Source organism: Pan troglodytes, chromosome 9, assembly GCF_028858775.2.
Source record: "Pan troglodytes isolate AG18354 chromosome 9, NHGRI_mPanTro3-v2.0_pri, whole genome shotgun sequence".
Taxonomy (NCBI): domain Eukaryota; kingdom Metazoa; phylum Chordata; class Mammalia; order Primates; family Hominidae; genus Pan; species Pan troglodytes.
Genome location: NC_072407.2, coordinates 14,426,740 through 14,446,243, shown reverse-complemented (window position 1 = coordinate 14,446,243; position 19,504 = coordinate 14,426,740). Strand labels below are relative to the sequence as shown.

Here is a 19,504-nt window from a genome sequence, read left to right as displayed (position 1 = left end):
TTTAGGAAAAATAGGGAGGCGGAGGGGGCCGTGAAGCAGCATCCAGGCCTCAAAGTGAACCACCTCCAGGGGCCGCGGTGGCGGCGCGTGGCGGGAACACGCCCGACCGCCCACTCCCCCAGCGCAGCAGTCCGCGAGGCCCGCGGAGGGTGGAGGTGGGCTCGCCGCCCGGGCTTGGGGCAGCCGAGCCAGCGCGGGTGGGGACGGGGGAGGAGCGGGCACTAGGCGCCGCGCAAGCGCAGAGCGCGCCTCGGTTGTCAAACATGGCTGAAGCGCTGCCGCTGCCGCTACTGCCGCTGCAGGGAAAATGCTGAGCCCTCCCGGGCCGGGTGGGCGGCGGCGGCGAGGGCGGCGACGGGGACCCGCTTCCCGAGCGCGGCGGCGGCGGCCATGGCCCGGCTGGCTGACTACTTCATCGTGGTAGGCTATGACCACGAGAAGCCAGGTAAGGGTGTGGGGCGGCACCGCCCCCGGGCCTCCCCGCCCCCCGGCCGCTGTCCAGTGGGCTCCGCGGGGCCGGGCGTCGGGGCCGGGCGTCGGGGAGGGCCAGGCCGAGTCTCGGAGGAGCGGGCGGTCGGCGTCCGGCCTTCTCGGCTGGGCTGAGCCTGGCGGTGGGCGTGGGGGGCCGGCATGACGGTAGGGGGAGGGAAGACGCCGCGTCTGCCCAGCCCCTGGGCGCACCCGCTGGGCGGGCCGGAGGCGAGTTGGGGTCTCGCGACCCTCCCGCTGGAGGCTGCAGGGTACCCGGGGCAGAGAGAGCCCTGGGATTGGGCCCAGGACCGCAAGGCTGGGAGGGCGGGAGCCAACTGTGCTAAGTTCCTCGGGGATAAACTTCTGCCCTGCATCCTGAGTGAGTAACCAGTGACGCAGGGGGTTGTCCTCTCCGAAAGGAAGTGCTGAGAGTCCAGTGCTAACTCACCCATGTGCTGTTGGGGGCCTAGTGACCTCCCCAAGGAACGCGTGGTACCAGGGAAGGGGACAGGATTCTTTGCACTTTTACCCCTTTCTAGGAAATGCTCCCTATTCTTTCAGGACAAATGTGACGGTCACTTCACAGTGACATGACTTGTCTTTTAACTAAGGACAGCCAGCTGACCGCTGAAGGTGATCTTGTTTCACTTTAATGTGTTTTCATTGTTCTTTTTGTCACAGAATTTTCTTCGTAAGGAACAATTGGGCAAATGCATTGTATTTTACACTTTAATTGACGGACTTCCACAACTTAAGAGAATTCAGGGTTCATGCACGTTTATTTCTGTATTTGTATTCTTTTGTATTACTATGTAGCTAAGCATAATGTAATAACAAATTGAGCTGGGGAACCACTTCTATTTTAGGGCAGTTCTAGTCCCACATTTGCAAGGAATTTGAGATATCAGCTCTACAGCCCCTTCATTTTTCAGAGATGCTGAGATTGTGTTTTCCTGATGGTTACAGCCATTGGTAGCTCAGAATACCATTGTTCTACCCACTCTTGGTCCACTCTCTCTTTCATTATTCCTCTCCTAAGAACTTCCTCTCCTTTAGTGGGAACCTTTCATGTTCTTTTCTCTTTCACCAGTCATGACCTGATTGAGGTCAATTGTTAAAGAGAAAGATTAAATGTTTAAACTTCTGGATCCAAAATTTTATTTCCTAGTAATTTTGCATAGTCTGATGTTTCTTTTCTATCAAGATTAAGTGTGGGAAATCAGTTTTTTAACCTTTAGTTTTTAGTGACATTGTTCCGCCTCCCCCCCTCCCCACTTTTAAACAATTTTTTTTTTTTTTTTTTTTTTTTTTTTTTTTTTGAGACGGAGTTTTGCTCTGTTGCCCAGGCTGGAGTGCAGTGGTGCGATCTTGGCTCACTGCAACCTCTGCCTCCTAGGTTGAAGCAATTCTCTGCCTCAGCCTCCGGAGTAGCTGGGATTTACAGGCGCCCGCCAACACACCCGCTAATTTTTGTATTTGTAGTAGAGACGGGATTTCACCATCCTGGCCAGGCTGGTCTTGAACTCCTGACCTCGTGATCCACCGGCCTTGGCCTCCCAAAGTGCTGGGATTACAGGCTTGAGCCACCACGCCCGGCTAACAATGTTGAAACAATAACAGACTTGCAAAAAAGTTGCAAGAATGGTACAAAAAATTCTACCCGCCCCCCAACAATTTGAGAGGAAGCTGTTGACCTGATGATGCCCTGTCATCCCAGAATACTTTAATGTGCATTTTCTGCAAACAAGAATGTTCTCCTACATGATCACAGTGCAATAACCAAAACAGGAAATGGATAGTGATACAGTACTCCATCTAGTTCTCAGACTGGTTCAAGTTTTGTTGATTGTGCTGTTAATCTCTTTACTGGCAAAAGGATCCAGTTTAGCAATATGTGTTGCATTCATGTTATGTCTCTTTTGTCTCCCTCAATCTGGAACATTTCCTTTATCTTCTCCTGACTTTCATGACCTTAACATATTTAACAATTACAGGTCAGTCACTTTGTAGGCTGCCCCCTCAATTTGGGATTGTCTGTTCCTTCATGATTAGATACATACAAATATGCACTTGGGAAGGATATCACAGAAGTGATGCTCACTGCATCCTGTCAGGTGGTGCACAATTTCACTTTGTTTCATTGTTGGTTATTTTTACTTTGATTACTTGATATAAGTAATATCTGCCAGGCTTCTCCACTATAAAGTTAATACTTAATTGTTTTTGCCATGTACTTTGAAACTATGTAAATATCTTGTTCCTCACTAAACTCTTAATCATTTATTGACATCTACATGGAGTCTATGTGTGTGTGTGTGTGTGTGTGTGTGTGTGTGTGTGTTTAGTGGATTATATTCTGTTACTATTTGCCTTAGTCTATTCGGAAAAAGTCACTAGCCCACCTGCCCGAAGCACTGGCTTGAGTGGGAAATAGGAGAGTCTAAGCACATCCAGCCGAAGTGAGACCAGAAAGGGGAGCTCGCGAATTATATTCTGTTACTATTTGCCTTAGTCCATTCGGGCTGTTATAACAAAAATACCTCAAACTGGGTGGCTTATAAACAATAGAAATTTATTTTTCACAGTCTGGAGGCAGAGAAATCCAAGATGAAGACTCTGACAAATTCAGTGTCTGGTGAGGACATGCTTCCTCATAGCCATGTTCTCACTTTAACCTCATATGGCTTAAGGGTCAAATGAGCTCTCTGGGGTCTCTTTAAAAAGGGAACTAATCCCATTCACAAGGACTCCACCACCATGACCTGATCACTTCCTAAAGGCCTCACCTCATAATACCATCACTTTGGGTGTTAGGATTTTAACATATGAATTTTGGGAGGGGACATACACATTCAGACTATAGCATTATTTATTTTGATGTTCAAATTGTTCTTTATTTGGCCAATGAGAGTTGTTCAAGCTGGCTTCTGTGTTCTTATGGTACATCCCCATCACTCTTTGAGAACAACTTTATACTTTTTGGCACAAGAACCTGTTCCTGGCTCATCTTGTACTTTCCATGCCTTGGTTCTGGAATCAGCCATTTAGGGATCCCTGGTTCCTTTTAGTGGAGAATGACATTTAGAAGCTAAGATCTCAAGGCTAGTGTGTTTATTGCTGTTGGGCTGTTACTCCTTCCAGGTCCTGTTAATGGTCAGGGCTGGTAAGTATAGGTATGTATGCATAAACATACATATGCATTTATATCTATATTTATTTATTATCTCTGTATATTGAAAACTATGAATTCATACTGATACCTCCAATTTCAGTCAAATAGTCCAGGATCTATTCTAGTGTTCTCCTTTTTCATATTGTAACGTTCTTCTCTGACAGTGAGAAATCTGGCTTCTGTTATCCTGAATGTATTTACTTATTGTTCAGTCTCCCATCTTCACTACCATCTACTCCTCTCCCTGCTGGGACTTGAATTCTTCATTCCATCTCCTCCATCCCCCTACCCCAGTCCGGATCTAAGAGTCCATACCAGCATGCTTCAATACAGGGACACCCTCCCCAGCACTCTGGTTATGACTCCTCATGTTGGTCTCCCCACTGTCGGTGGACACACTTCGTACCCCACTCAGACTCTGACACACCACAGTGAGTTGCTTCCATTGGAAGATATCCTTCTCACTCTGTTGTACCCCAGTGCCCTTTGCCAGTTTCCCCCTCCTGCCTTAATGCTTGGGCTCTGAAGCAAAATGTTTGCCTCTTCCCCTACCACACAGACTCCTTCCCTAGCTCTCTTGGTCTATGACAATATGACAAGCTCCACCCCAGGGATCCACCTCCACCCCAGGGGTACCATGACAACTGCTCTTCTCACAGCAGGAAAAGGGAAGGAGAAGGAAGATTAATTTTTTAAGTAATACAATCCAGAAGCTTGTATAAATTGTAGAATATCAACAGTGAAATGTATAACTTTTTAACTTGGGATAATTCTTCTTTTGTCATGTTGATGGCAGCGAAGAGGTGCGGGCGGTGGTGTCAGGAGCGGCTATGGGAGCAGCAATGATGCGGGTGGGTCCCCTGTGCCCTGCATCCCTGAGGCAGCCGACTGTACTGCCCCCGCCCTTGTGCCTCTGGGCAGGACCTGCCCTCAGGCCCGGAGCCTCCCCAGCTCCTGACCCTGGCCCTGTGTCACCACTCTTGCCCACCAATGCTGCGGGGAGGGTGTGAGGAGGAGGCGGAGCTGGAGGTGTGATTTGGGGGTCTGGGGCCGGAAGTGGGAGCAGTGCCTGCTTCAGGGACCCAGCCAGCAGCGTGGTCACCACACCCACCCTGCCGAGGGCACCGGGTTCCTGTGCCTCAGGGGTAGGCTCTGAGCAGGGCCGCCTAGGGCCGCATCCCTGGGGTCCACCCTGCATCAGGGTGATTGCCAGGCCTGACACTCCCAAGGGCTGGGCCCAGGGCCCACAGTCTGCTCCTGGAGGCACCCCCCTAGGCAGGGCCATAAGCTGGGTGAGGGGGAGCTCGTAGAGATGTTACCTCTGCCCTAGATACTGGCCTGGGCCCAGCGAGGACCTGGAGCCCCTGCTCCAGGCTACGAGGGGGCATGGCTAGGGCTGCACACTCCACGGACCTGGCGAAAGCCGGGAGCAGGCAGCAGCCCTGCCCTCCTGGGTGTGCTGCAGCCACCCAAGTCAGAGCTGTGGACCCAGTTCTCCCTGTGTTCTAAGGGGCCACGAGCAGGAGGCCCCCCACCCCACACAGCTGCAGCTGCCCAAGTTGGGGCTGTGGACCTAGGCCTCTTTGCACTCTCAGGGGCCAGGGAAGGCATCCCTCCTGCCCTTGTAGGCTTGGAGGCGCCTGCTCCAATCTTGGAGCGGGGTTGGGGCCAAGCCAGGGTGCTGTCACAGCGCCCCCGGGTGTGTACACACTTAGGTCAGCGCTGACACACTGGGCCCCTGCTTCCTCAGCCCCCTCTGGACTTTGGGCCCTGACAAGTACCGTGGGAGGGGTTTGAGGGAGGTTTGGTGCTGGCCTGCAGGTACCCCTTGAAGCGAGAAGCCTGGGCGTCGTGGATGGCGGAAGGGGGCAGGTCTCTGGTGAGGCCCCCCCTTCAGGCCGGGGAGGGCTTGAAGACTGGGGGCCCGGCTGCCAGTCCTATGGACTAGAGCGAGGACTTGTGGTACCTTTTCTGGGCCCACCTATGGACAATTGGTGTGCACTTTGTCCCCTCTGAGGCCCATAAAAGTTGCAGGCTCAGCCCAGAGCAGAGCAGAGGATGGAGAGATGATGGGACAACCAGTTACAGAGAGGAGTTACCCTCTCTGCTGATAGATGCAGAGATGATGGGACAACCTGCCTAAAGAGAGGAGCTTCCCACTGTAGGGCCTCCTCTCTGCTGAGAGCTGAAGAGATGATGGGACAATCTCCCTGCAGAGAGGAGCCACCCACTCTAGTCTAGGACCTCTCTGCTGAGAGCTGCAGACAGCAGGACAACCAGCTGCAGAGAGGAGCTGCCCTCTCTGCTGATAGCTGAACACCTGTTGGGATGACCAGCTGCAGAAGGAGCCACTCTCGCTGCTGAGAAAATACTTGCTGGGGTGACCTGCCTGCATAAAGGAGCTACCCTCTCTGCTAGGAGCTGAACACTCATCAGGATACCCTTGCTACAGAGAAGAGCTGTCCACTGTGGGTCTTTGAGCTGTTCTATTGCTCAGTAAAGTTCCTCTTTGTCTTGCTCACCCTCCATTTGTTGTCTGAGGACCTCATTCTTCCTGGTCACAGAACAAGAACTTGGGACCCTTGAATGGTGAGGGTAAAAGAGCTGTAACACAAGCAGAGCTGAAACATGCCCCTTGCTCACCATGTTGCAGGTGAAGGAAGGGAGATAAGAGCTGTGGCCCTTCCGGGAGCCCAGACCTGGGAGCTCCCCAAGCTAGGGCTGTGACTCCTTCTTTGGGGCCCTGTGGTTCCTGGCATCTTCAAGCTTCTGAGTGCCACTACATTCCCCGGTGCCGGCCAGGGAAGCTGTTTGTGGTGCAACTGGTCCAGCCACAGCCTCGCAGAGAGCTGGCACTTATGCCAGCACCTGGAGCTGCCCACCCTGTGGCAGCAGCTGACATGTCTAACTGGGCAATGGCCAGACTGTACGCTCGCTTACACACCCCTCACCGCTCCACGCCTGACTCCAGTCTTTCTTGGAGGCATGGGATCCAGGCTGGTAGCGTGAGCTGAGTGTAGCCTACAAGGCCGAGTGGGTGGGAATGAGGCTAGCAGGTCTGAGCAAAACTCAGGCAGAGGTGCCACCAGCCACAGGTTTCTGGCCAGAAAAGTGACACCCTAAAGATCCCATAACAATATCTAATAAAGTATAAATTACATGCAATAAAATTTACTCTTTTAAGTGAACATTTCAGTGAGTTTTAACAAATACATACATTAGTGTAGCCACTACTGCAATCAAGATATAGATATAGGGCTGGCCGCTGTGGCTCACATCTATAATGGCAATGCTTTGGGAGGCCGAGGCTGGAGGATTGCTTTAGACCAGGAGTTTGAGACCAGCCTGTGCCACATGGTGAGCCCCATCTTTGAAAAAAAAAATAGCCTGGCGTGGTGGCACATGTCTGTAGTTCAGCTACTTCGGATGCTAAGATGGGAGGACTGCTTGAACCTAGGAGTTCGAAGCTGCAGTGAGTCATGATCACTCTACTGTGTTCCAGCCTGAGTGACAGATTGAGACTCTGTTTCTAAAAATAGGTAGATAGATAGATAGATAGATAGATAGGGAACATTTTCATGCTTCCAAAAAGTTCTCTCATGCCTCTTTGTAGTCAGTTCCCTTTCTAGCATCTGGCAGTCACTGATCTGTTTTCTGTCTGTATGTTTTTGTCTTTTCTAGAATGTCATATAAATAGTATACAGTTTTTTGTGTCTAACTTTTTTCACTTAGGATCATACAGTTGAGATTTATCTATGTTGAATTTATTGGCAGTTGTTCCTTTTTATTGCTGAGTATGATACGATTTATCCATTCACCAGTTGAAGGACACTTGAATTTCTAGTTTTGGGCTATGGTGAACATAATTGTTCTGAACATTTGCATACAGATCTTTGAATGTTTTCATGTTCATGTTTTTATTTCTCTCGGGTAAATACGTAGGAGAAGAATTGCTAGGTCATAAGTGTCTTATTTGTGTGAGACTGACAAACTTTTCTAATTGGCTGTGCCATTTTACATTTTCACTAGCAATGTATGAGAGTTTCAGTTATTCTTTTTAAATTTAATTTATTACTTAAAAATATTGTTGGTTGCTCTGCCTGTGGAGTAGTCATTTTTTTGTTAACTTCTCTAATAAACTTGCTTTCACTAAAAAAACAAAAAAACAAAAAAACAAAGAACAAAAACAGGCTGGGTGCTGTGGCTCACACTTATAATCTCAGCACTTTGGGAGGCCAAGGTGGGTGGATCACGAGGTCAGGAGAACGAGACCATCCTGGCCAACATGGTGAAACCCCGTCTCTCTTAAAAATACAAAAATTAGCTGAGTGTGGTGGCGTGCACCTGTAATCCCAGCTACTTGGGAGGCTGAGGCAGGAGAATGGCTTGAACTCAGGAGGCAGAGATTGCAGTGAGCCGAGATCGCACGACTGCACTACAGCCTGGCGACGGAGCAAGACTGTCTCAAAAAAAAAAAAAAAAAACCACAAAACAAAAACTTCCCCTAGCTTTATTGAGATATAATTTACAAATAAAAATCATATATATTTATGGTGGACAGCGTGATGTTTTATGTATACATTGTGAAATGATTACCACAGTCAAGGTAATTAACATATCCATCACTTCACATAGTTAGTGTGTGTGTGTGTGTGCGCGCGCATGTGCGTGTGCGTGTTTATGTGAAGAAATTTAAAATCTCTTTTGGCTGGGCGTGGTAGCTCACGCCTGTAATCCCATCACTTTGGGAGGCTGAGGTGGGTGGATTGCTTGAGTCCAGGAGTTTGAGACCAGCCTGGGCAACAGGCTTTTTTCTCCAAAAAAAAGATCTACTCTCTTAACATCCCTCATTTGTGGTTTTAATTTGCGTTTTCCTGGTGACTAATAATGCTGAACACCTTTTCAGGTGCTTGTTGCCATTTGTGTATTTTTTTGTAAAGTGTCTGATCAAATGTGTGCTCTTTTTTATTGGGTTGTTTGACTTCTTACTGTTATTGGTGGAGGGTGTCCAGGTTCTTGGTGTTTTGAAGAAAGAATTGGACAAAATGCACAAACAAAGCAATGACAGAAGATTCCAGATTTATCGAAATGAAAGTACACTCCACAGGGTGGGAATGGGCTTGAGCAAGCCGCCTGAGAGTGCTGGTTACAGAATTTTCTGGGGTTTAAATACCCTCTAGAGGATTCCCATTGGTTATGCAGTGTATGCCTTATGTAAATGAAGAGGATGAAGTGAAGTTACAAAGTTATTTACTTGGTGTACACCCTATGCTAATAAAGAGGATGTTTCCTGACATAGCTGAAGTGAAATTACACAATTATTTACTTGGATGTAGAAAGTTGGGGTTTTTCTGTTTGATTTAGTTCTAGGAAGTCCTTAGGTTCCCTGCCACCAGGCCCTATTCTCCTGCCTCAGTATTATTGAGATTTTTTTTTTTCTAATTCTAGATATAAGTCTGTCCCTCCCTCCCTTTTTCCTCCCCTCTCCCCTCTCTTCCTTGCCTTGCCTTCCCTTCTCTTTTTCCTTTCCTTTCGTCTCACTCTGTTTGTTGACCAGGCAGGAGGGCAGTGGCACAATCACAGTTTACTGAAGCCTTGATCTCCCAGGCTCAATTCATCTTCCCACCTCAGCCTGCCGAGTAGCTGGGACTACAGGTGCACGCCACCATGCCTGGCTAATTTTCATATTTTTTGTAGAGTTGGGGTTTCACCATGTTACCCAGGCTGGTGTTGAACTCCTGGCCTCAAGCAGTCCTTTTGCCTGAACTTCCCGAAGCACTGGGATTACAGCCGTGAGTCACCTCACTGGCCAAATGATACACTCTTTATTTTTGTTCCTAAAGTGTCTTTTCAATTAACAATACTTGCAGTTGAATTTTTAAATATTTATATTTTATAATTGGATTAAAAAAAAAAAAAAAACTCTTGTCAGCTGGGTGCAGTTGGCTCACACTTGTAATTGGGAGGCTGAGGTGGGTTATCACTTGTGCCCAGAAATTTGAGACCAGTCTAGGCAACATAGTGAGACCTTGTCTCTACTAAAAATTAAAAAAACATAAAAATGAATTAGCCAGGTGTGATGATGCATGCCTGTAGTCCCAGCTGCTTGGGAGGTTGAGGTGGGAGCATTACTTGAGCCCAGGAGGTCGAGGCTGCAGTGAGCTGTGTTTTTGCCATTGTACTCCGGCCTGGGTAACGGAACAAACTCCAGCCTGGGTAATGGAACAAGATCCCGTCTCAAAAACAAAAGCAAAAACCCCTTGTCTTTTGAAAAATTTCTTTTACAAACTGGAAAAAAGAGTTAATGCATGCTATTTGAATTATATAGAAAGAAGGGTGCCTGGTACATCATAGGTAGTTAAGGAAGATACATGGAATGAACACACAGTTGTTGAAAATATGGGGGAAAAAGCTATAAAAAAGGAGGGTGGGAGGTGGATGTGGTTATAAAAGGGTAATTGGGAGGAATTTTTGTGGTGATAAAATTGTTTTATATTTTGACTGGGTGGTGGATACATATATCTTCATGTGTGATAAAATTGCATAGAACTAAATACACACATACAACCACAAATGAGTATAGGTAAAACTGAGGAAATGTGAATGAGATTGGTGGATTGTATGATATCCTGGTGGTGATTTTGTAATTTAATTTTGCAAGACGTCACCAGTGGAGGGAACTGGGTAAAGGGTATATGGTTTCTGTATTAATTCTTACAATTGTGTGTAAATCTGCAACTATCTCAAAATTAAAAGTTTAATTTAAAAAGCTATAAGGAAGATAGAAAGTTACCTTTACTATCTTTTTAAAAGCTATTAATGACATAAGTTATTTTATAAACATAAGTTATTTTATAAAATTTTAGAAAAACATAATGTCCAGTGGCTGTTATTATTATATCATTTGAGTGTTTCATTTTAACTTAGTCACTTTACTATTGGACCTTGTTTCCAGTTTTGTGTTCTTATAGTGCTGTTATGCTGAGGAGAACATAGCTTGAAAACCACTGATTTTTATGATAGTTTGATTTTGATAATTTGAAATTAAGACTTTATTTTTCTGACTTTGCCTGTGAACTATGGCAGAATAATTAAGAAATATCATTAGCTTCTAATATGTGAAGTTATTTAGCCAACTATATTTTTCTTATTGTTTTTACTTTCTTTTCCTGAGATTTGTCCAGAAAAATTGATAATGACTACCTGTGTTAATTTTATATGCCTTTACTTTTTTTTATTTCTGCTGTCCATTAATACATTAATAATTCATGTATCTTGGTGGTATTTCATCTGGAGTCAATTATGTTAATTATTTGAAGTTCTTGTTTTTTTTCATATCAGTCTGTTTAAGTATGTTAGAGAACATTCGACATGTTTCTTAGGCATTTAATCAGGTTTATTTAAGCACTCTGAGAGAGACAAGCTAGAATGTAAATTTATGTATAACACCTGAAATACCACATTTTGAGACATTGTAAAAATTGATAATTGATTATTGTTAAACCATTGTAATACATAGCCTGAGTTTTCTCCCCTGAAGTAGTTGGTATTTTCTAGTTGCTGTTTGTTGCCACCTGTCAAGAACCATTTGGGATTCACTGATTTGACAGTTATTTATTGCTTTCCAGGCATTGTGCTAAGTGCTAGGCTAGATACAAATGAGTAAAGATTAAAACTCTATCCCTAACCTAGTCATTAGTGGATAAGGTCTTGAAATAAGTAATGATAAATTGCTTATTTCAAGAGGATGGATCCACTTTACTGAGGGAAAAAGAGAAGACTTCTTATGAGAGGTGATGTTTAAACCAATTTGTATGGTACGCATAAACATTTGCTATGTGAAAAAGAGGATAGAGGAGATTATAGGCATAGAGGAAAAATGTGTGTATGTGAATGTCTTGTTACAGGAATGGAGAGAAGTGAAAGTAGATGGAAACTGAGGTAGGCTTTGATGCTTGAGTGGGTTGACAATTGTGAAAAGCTCTGTATATCAGGCTATAGAATTTAGCCTTGACTCTATAGATGGTGGGGTCTGTTGAAAAATGGTAGCTCTTAAAAAGCAAGAAACAACATAGAAATGTGACTCAAATGGCAATGAACTGAAGGGAGAAAGACCAGTATGAGAAAGCTCAAACGTTTTTATGGTGGAAATGGCAAGGAAGGTATGGATGCTAGAGAAATTTGAAAGTTCAGATTAGTAAAACTTAGTAATGAATGAATGTGAGGGGTAAAGTAGAAAGAGTGGATGAGAGGTAATATGTGTCATGATGCTATGGATACAAATAGGGAATTCAGGAGAAGAAATGAATTTGGATGAGGGAAGGAAATGCTGAGTGAAAGGTGATGGTCTATAATCAAGGTAGAGATGTCATTTAGGTGTTTAGACATGTGAGTCAGGAGGTAAGGAGAAAAGTGAGATTTAACTTGGCAATTGTCAGTAGCCAGCTGATTGTCAAATAGGAAGAAAAATGTGAGATTGCCTAGGAAATGTGCAAGAGTGAAAAAAAGAGTGGCCTCAGAATTGTACTCAGAGAAAAATCAATATTCAAAAGGTAGATAAAGCAGTGGCAGCCTGGAAACTAAATAGGAGTAGTCAGAGGTATTGCAAAAGAACCAAGATAGCATGATATGGTATCATGGAAAACCCTGGGTATATAGAATTTCAAGGAGGAGGAAATAACAAATGTCAAACGTGCTGAAAATGTCATGTATAATAAGGACTAAAAATAGGCTTATGGATTTAATAATTAGGATAACTTTTGAACATTATAGTAGAGTTGTGGGGGCCATAGTCATTTTGATGAATACATGCCCCAAGTCATATGCTGTATAAACCTCATGTAGTCTAGTTTGTTTCATTTCTTTTTAGAAGTTCAATATGACCTGCAACTCATGGCTTGTTGAAAATGGAAAGAGGAGTCAGAGGCAACTTCAAAATTGCAGACCTGGAGGTCTGGGGGTACTTGTGATGTTATGGCTTAAATTGGAAGATTGAGAATGTTTTTCTTTTAAAGTTACTCATTTGTGTTTGTGGGATTGACATAGAATGGTGTTTATTTTGCAGCTATCCAAGTGGAGACTTCAAAAGATGGGACAGGTAGGGACTGGGTACAAAGACTTGAGAGTCATTAGAGTATATAGAGTTGTGAAATTGTGTAGGTGTTCCCAAGAAGTTGGCATAGAGACAGAAGAATAGAGTACCGAGAACCAAGCTTTGGGGAACACTATTGGTAAGAGGATGTAAAAGAAAAGGAACCACAGAAGGGTTTGGAGAGTTTGGAAGAGACATTTGGTTCTCCTCCATGGCGATTCTTCTCCTTGATGGTTTTGAATAATCATGTGGACATGCATAAGAGAGACTGTTTCAAGTTTCTGACAGCCATAAACATGTGAATAAGTTCTGGTCAGTTGGATGTAAGTGGAAATGATGGATGCAGTATCCTATAAGTGTTCTTAAAGGATGAGGGTATGCCTTCCTAGCTTTTCTTTTTCCTAAGACTGGCATTCTGATATGAAGGCTGCAGCCCCAGCAGCCATCTTGGGCCAAGTAGGTAAGGCCCAAACCCTAGGTATATCAGAGCAAAAAGCTAGAAAGAACCTGAGTCCCTAATGACTTAGAGTGGGATTGTCATAGCAGACCTGGATAGCTACCCTCTGGATTTATTTTATTATTTTAATATGAATTTTTTAATTATTTATTTATTTTGACATGAAAGGCTATAATCTTACATGTTTAAACCATTATAAATCTGAGTTTATTGCTTCATGTGGGTAATCTAAATCCAGATACACAGAAGAAGGCGAGATCAGAAAAGTCATAGAAAGTGAAGGAATATTTCTTAGTGTCAGGTGTGGCAGATAGCGATCAGTGAGATAAGGAGTTAATGAAAAGCTTTGCATTTCATAAAACTTTAGGGCCGAAAGTTAACTGTACACATAATCTATATCTGTCCAATTTTTGGGTAAGGAGAAACCAGTGAAGGCTGCCCACCTCCCCCACCCCCAATCCCCAGTTGTTACCTGTGAGTAGTTACACAGCTATTGAGTGGCAAATCTTGTAATAGCAGTTTTCTCATGCCCATACTGCAGTACACCATGCTGTATCAAGGGTAGTTTTAGCCCAAATTGTTTCAGCTGGAATGTTGTATTGTAAACCGTATTGCAGAATTTTAGTAGGATAAAGAATAAGAAGTAGAGGCAGCATATTAAGATGATTTGTTTCAGTAATCTGATTTTGAGAGGTAAGAGTATCTGGTTGGAAAACTTTGAATGCCTATTCTTCAGGGTAAAAAGACTATTTTTTGTATCCCAGAGTTGCCTGGCTTATTATTGCTCTCAGTAACATGTTTATTGAATTAAATTGCAGACTTAATAAGATCCAGTGAGAGTTTTTAAAAATGTATGGAATAGATGTGACCATTTTAAAGGCAGAAGAGTGGAAATCAATGGAATGAGAACAGTTGATGCTGGAGAAAGTGGGGATAGTATGTATACGAATAAAGTTCCTTATGTTGTGGGGGTCTCAAGCACATGTATTTGGGATACAAATATATCAGTCCAGCTCTTAGTCATCCCTTCTAAAGAGTATGTGCTTTGGAAACTAAAATTGTCATTTCGTTAATCTTGGAGATACAGGTTGAGTATCCCTAATCTGAAAATCTGAAATACTCTGAAATCTGAAACTTTTTGAGCACTGACATGACATTCAAAGGAAATGCTCATTAGAGCATTTTGGATTTCGGATTTTTGAATTAGGGATACTCAACCAGTAAGTATAACGCAAATACTTAAAAATCCAAAAGAATCCTGAAACAATTCTGATGCCAAACGTTTCAGATAAACGATACTGAAAACTGTGTTCTATAATGAGGCACATTAAAACATCACTGATCGGCCAGGCGTGGTGGCTCATGCCTGTAATCCCAGCACTTTGGGAGGCCGAGGTGGGCGGATCATGAGGTCAGAAGTTCGAGACCAGCCTGACAAACATGGTGAAACCCCTGTCTCTACTAAAAATACCAAAATTAGCCAGGCGTGGTGGTGCGTGCCTGTAATTCCAGCTACTCAGGAGGCTGAGGCAGTAGAATCACTTGAACCCGGGAGGTGGAGCTTGCAGTGAGCTGAGATTGTGCCACTGCACCCCAGCCTGGGTGACAGAGGGAGACTCTGTCTCAAAAACAAACACAAAAAAACATATCACTGATCAGGTGTAAGGACACTGTGGGAGGTGACAGGTCACGTAGGCATATAATAGAACTGGAAATCTACAGGTAAACTTAGCGCTAACAGACAGGGAGGTATTAGGAAAAGATAGTGGTGATATGTGCCAAGAAGTTTCAGGGTAAGCTTTTAAATTTTAGGTACTAGTATCTAAATAATGAATTCCAAGAGACCTAACCTCTTGAAATAACTTTTTTTTTTTTTTTTTTTTTGAGATGGAGTCTCGCTCTTGTTGCCCAGGCTGGAGTGCAATGGTGCGACCTCAGCTCACTACAACCTCCGTCTCCTGGGTTCAGGCTTTTTTTTTTTTTTTTTCTTTTTTTATACGAGACCGGGTCTTGTTCTGTTGCCCAGGCTGGAATGCCTGCAGAAGTGCGATCATAGCTCGCTGCAGCCTCAAACTCATGGCCTCAGCCATTCTTTCACCTCGGCCACCCAAAGCGCTGAGATTAAGCCATTGCGCCCAGCCTTGAAATAACTTTTTGAATAGTTTTATTTCCTAATTGTAGGTTAATTTGTATGTTATAGGTTGTTATGCCCAATATGATAAAGATCGTTTTTATTAAAAACTGTTAGGAAAGTGAAGGCATTGATTAAATCATTGTGTTGCTGGAATTGTATTTCTTTTTTTTTTTTTTTTTTTTATTGAGATGGAGTTTCGTTCTTGTTGCCCAGGCTGGAGTGCAATGGGGCTCGGTCTCAGCTCACTGCAACCTCTGCCTCCCCTATTCAAGCTATTCTCCTGCCTGAACCTCCCAAGTAGCTGGGATAACAGGTGCCTGCCACCATGCCCGGCTAATATTTTTCTATTTTTAGTAGAGACAGGGTTTCACCATGTTGGCCGGACTGATCTCAAACTCCTGACCTCAGGTAATCCACCCGCCTTGGCCTCCCAAAGTGCTGGGATTACAGACATGAGCCTCTGCGCCCTGCCAGTATTTCTTAATTTGAAAACGTTATTATGGTCAGAACTGAGATCATTAAATATTATAAGATTTAATATCCTATTATTGCTGAGCCCTCGAAATTTTTGGGGTTGGTTATGCAGTTGTTTATTGAGTAAAAGTTATTTATTTAAAATTGTTATTACCATAATTTACATTGCGAAGGCAAATATAACTTTTATAAGTTGATAATTTTATTTTTCCATATACTTATCAATGTCTTCATCATAAAATTTTTCATAAGTTTTTAGTTATAGCTATAGATTTCATTGTTTACTTGAAAAACAATTAAAAACTAATTTTGCCTAGGGAAATATTTCACATAACTGCTTAAGTTTAAATGAATTTCAAACAGTATAGATTGATCTAGAGTATAGGAACAAAAAGATTGTTAACTAAGAAGATAAAAAAGTTTGGGTCTTTTGGGAAAATTAATACTATTGCAGGGAAGTACAGAGAATTCTCACTTTAAAATGTTTAAACAGTAGTGCTTAGTTAAGCTCCAACACTCTGCTAGTTTCTTGGGGTTGCCATAACAAATTACTACAAACTTGTGATTTAAAACAAACACCATTCTCTCACAATTCTGGAGACTAGAAGTCTGAAGTTAAGGTGACAGGAGGGCCTCAGTCTCTCTGAAGGATTTAGGGAAGGATCCTTCCTTTCCCTCTTCCAGCATCTGGTGGCCCCAGGTGCTCCTTGATTTGTGGTAGCATAACTCTGATCTCTTTCTCTGTCATCACATGGCCGCATTCTCTGTTACTGTGTCCAAATCTCCCTTTCTTTTCTTTTATAAAGATGCTAATCATTGGATTTAGGGCTCACCCTAAATCCATGATAATTTTCATCAGAAGATCCTTAACTATATCTGCAAAGACCCTGTTTCCAAATAAAGTCACATTATGAGATTCTGATGGACGTGAATTTTTGGACAACGCTATTCAACTCACCACAAACACAATGGTTCATGCAGTTATTATAATAATAGTAGTTTGTAAGTATTAGGAAATCTATCTGGATAGAACAGTGCTAAATAGGCTTAATTTTTTAAAAACAATTTTGCAACAAACAAAATTATTCAAAAAGCCAAATATATGAAATAGGAATCACTCCCACAACATTACAAGTTAAATCAGCATCCACTCTAAATACTTCATTGAAAAATATGCTGTAGAAAATTCAGAATTCCTTGGAAGACAGATACATAGCTTTGCATGATTTTTTGTTTGTTTGTTTGTTTGTTTGTTTAGAGACAGAGTCTTTGTGATGCCTAGGCTGGTCTCAAACTCCCGGGCTCAAGCGATCTGCCCGCCTTGGCCTCCCAAAGTGCTGAGATTACAGGCCTTTTTTTTTTTTTTTTTTTTTTGAGATGGGGTCTCGCTCTGTTGCCCAGGCAGGAGTGCAGTGGCACTATCTTTTTAAAGTTTTTTGTAGAGATGGGGTCTCCCTATGTTCACCAGGCTGGCCTTGAACCCCTGGCCTCAAGGAATCCTCCTGCCTTGGCCTCCCAAAGTGCTGATATTACAGGCATGAGCCATTGTGCCGAGCCTGTTTTACACAGTTTTAAGAAAGGCTTAAATTTGTGTTGTGTTCTTTGTTCTAACTTTAAATTACTAGTGCCACCTGTTTTCTCCATATTATTATATTGATAACAACCAGTAGATACTTTCTTGGGATCTAGTGTCACAGCCTACATTTCTCTATACACTTGTTTTACAAGCAGAGACTATCAGATTGAATCTTCATTCATTTAAAAAAATTGAGTGTGTTCACATTATTGCATTGACTCTTCATGGTTACACTGAGTTATCCTTGAAGGTGCATAAAGGTAAAATAATTTGTCCATGTTCATACTGATCATGAATGGAATTAAAAGGGATTAAATGAAACTTGAACCCAGTTTTCTGGCTTTAAATCAAAACTTCTGTCTATAAATACATTGTGGGGACTGGGAGGTGGAGATGAGTAGTGGCAAAGGCACTGAATTGATAAACAATGAGTAGATTCTCAATTTGGCTGGAATATTGGGACCATAAGAAGAGAACTAATGAGTAATAAATGAAGATTATATTAGAGCGGCCAAAACAGGTTTTTTTCCAACTATTTTACTAGGCCAACCACTTTACATTGTGTTTCTTCTGTCCTTCTTCTCTGGAGTTGAAATTCTTGATATTTTGGCAGCCACAGGTGAGAAAATTGATACAAATAAATAAAAGAAAATTTAAAACTTGTTACACTGGAAGGTTTAAAAGTGTTTTCACTTTTGGTAGTGGAAACTTTGGTAGTCAGGAAGATTGAAAATGCTTTTGAAAATTTTTTTTGTTGCAAAGTATGGTTGCTGTTTTTGGCATAACAGGTTAAGTCCAGATTCCTAATTATGGTAGAAAATAATTTTTCCCCTCATCAGTAAAGTATTTTGTAGAAAGTAAAAAACTATGCAAATTGACCACTGTTAAAAGATCATTCTCAGAAAACATTGCTTCTTTTCAAGCTTCTTGAATTTAATGCTTTGCTTTTAACTATGATTACAACTCCAGAGAATTTTCAAATGTTGAAACCTGTATAGCATGTTGTAATCTGTAGTGTTATGAATACCACATAAATTTAGAGACAGCAATGAAACATCACATTTTTTTCCCCACTCTTAAATGTTGACTTAAGAAGTCACCTAGTAGACTCTCACTGGTATGTATGATTAAAAATGGATAGAGCCTATAGAATTTTATGTTAAAATATTTATTTTGAAACAATGAATTGTTCCCCAAGAAGCAGTTTTTGTTTTACTCCTTCTAGTGTATTGGTTTTTTTGTTTTGTTTTAAGATTCTGTTGCAGCCTTGGAAATGAGGAGGATTGGGATACTTTTTTTTTTTTTTTAATTAATGAAAGAATGTTAAACCGTAGAATACAAGTTAATGACAAGTCATGTAAGTAAAAAGCAATTTTAGTTTTGTAAGGTATACATGTATTTTACTGTAGAAACTAAGAACACGAATAGTAAAACAATATTCAGTACATCCTACAAATAACTTAAAATATTTTAGTTTTATCTTGTGTAAGTAGGAAGTCATGCGGAGATGGGTGTCATACCCATCAAGATGCTCCAACAGAGAATCAAATATACTTTGGTCTTAGAATTTAGAGTTTTGCCACTAAAGACTTTTAAAGCCATATTGTGCTTTTATAGTTACAAGCACAAATGGGGGTAACACCTTGGGAAAAGTTCTGGCTCTCAAAGGAACCAGGTTAATTGCCTTTGCTTTCAGATTGATTGTCTGGTGTTCTCTCTTTCTTTTTTTTCTCTTCTCTCTCTTTTCTCGGTCTCCTTTCTCTATAAACTGTGTTTTGTTTTACTCACATTTGACTTTACCTCCTTATAGACTTAGTTTCTGAACTGATCCTTTCTCCCTGGCTATTGAGTTCAGGTGTCCATGTGATTTGGAAACTCTGCTCATCTATTTTTCTACCCAGTTTTTACTTTTAATTCATAACCAGGATGGTGGTGGTTCTGCTGCATATTTCTGGTGCATGCTTCTGCATATTCATTTGCATATTGCTTCCACTGACGTGCCTATGCTAAACTGTTTTACTTACAGTAGTAATACATACTTGTTAAAAATTTTAAGCATTACAGAAACTTGCAGACTCTTGAATGTAGTACATAGCTCTACAGATCTTATCACAATGAATTTGTTTCTA

The 19,504-nt window shown here is 42.4% G+C and overlaps 1 protein-coding gene across 7 annotated transcripts in view; it reads left to right on the top strand.

Moving 5' to 3' along the window:
* The first annotated feature begins 240 nt into the window (after positions 1-240).
* SBF2 (SET binding factor 2) overlaps positions 241-19,504 on the top strand; it is a 516,757-nt gene continuing 497,493 nt past the window's right edge. For 4 of the 7 annotated variants that reach the window (XR_010147145.1, XR_010147144.1, XR_010147143.1 and 1 more), the window contains exon 1: positions 247-445. Coding sequence is in view for 4 of the 7 variants with exons in the window: in XM_063782782.1 (XP_063638852.1) it covers positions 391-445 (55 nt within the window). In the remaining 3 variants the exon portion in view is untranslated. Of the gene's footprint in view, positions 446-19,504 lie in introns of all 7 variants that reach the window. The other 3 variants (XM_016920369.4, XM_016920366.4, XM_063782783.1) reach the window with 2 other exon arrangements.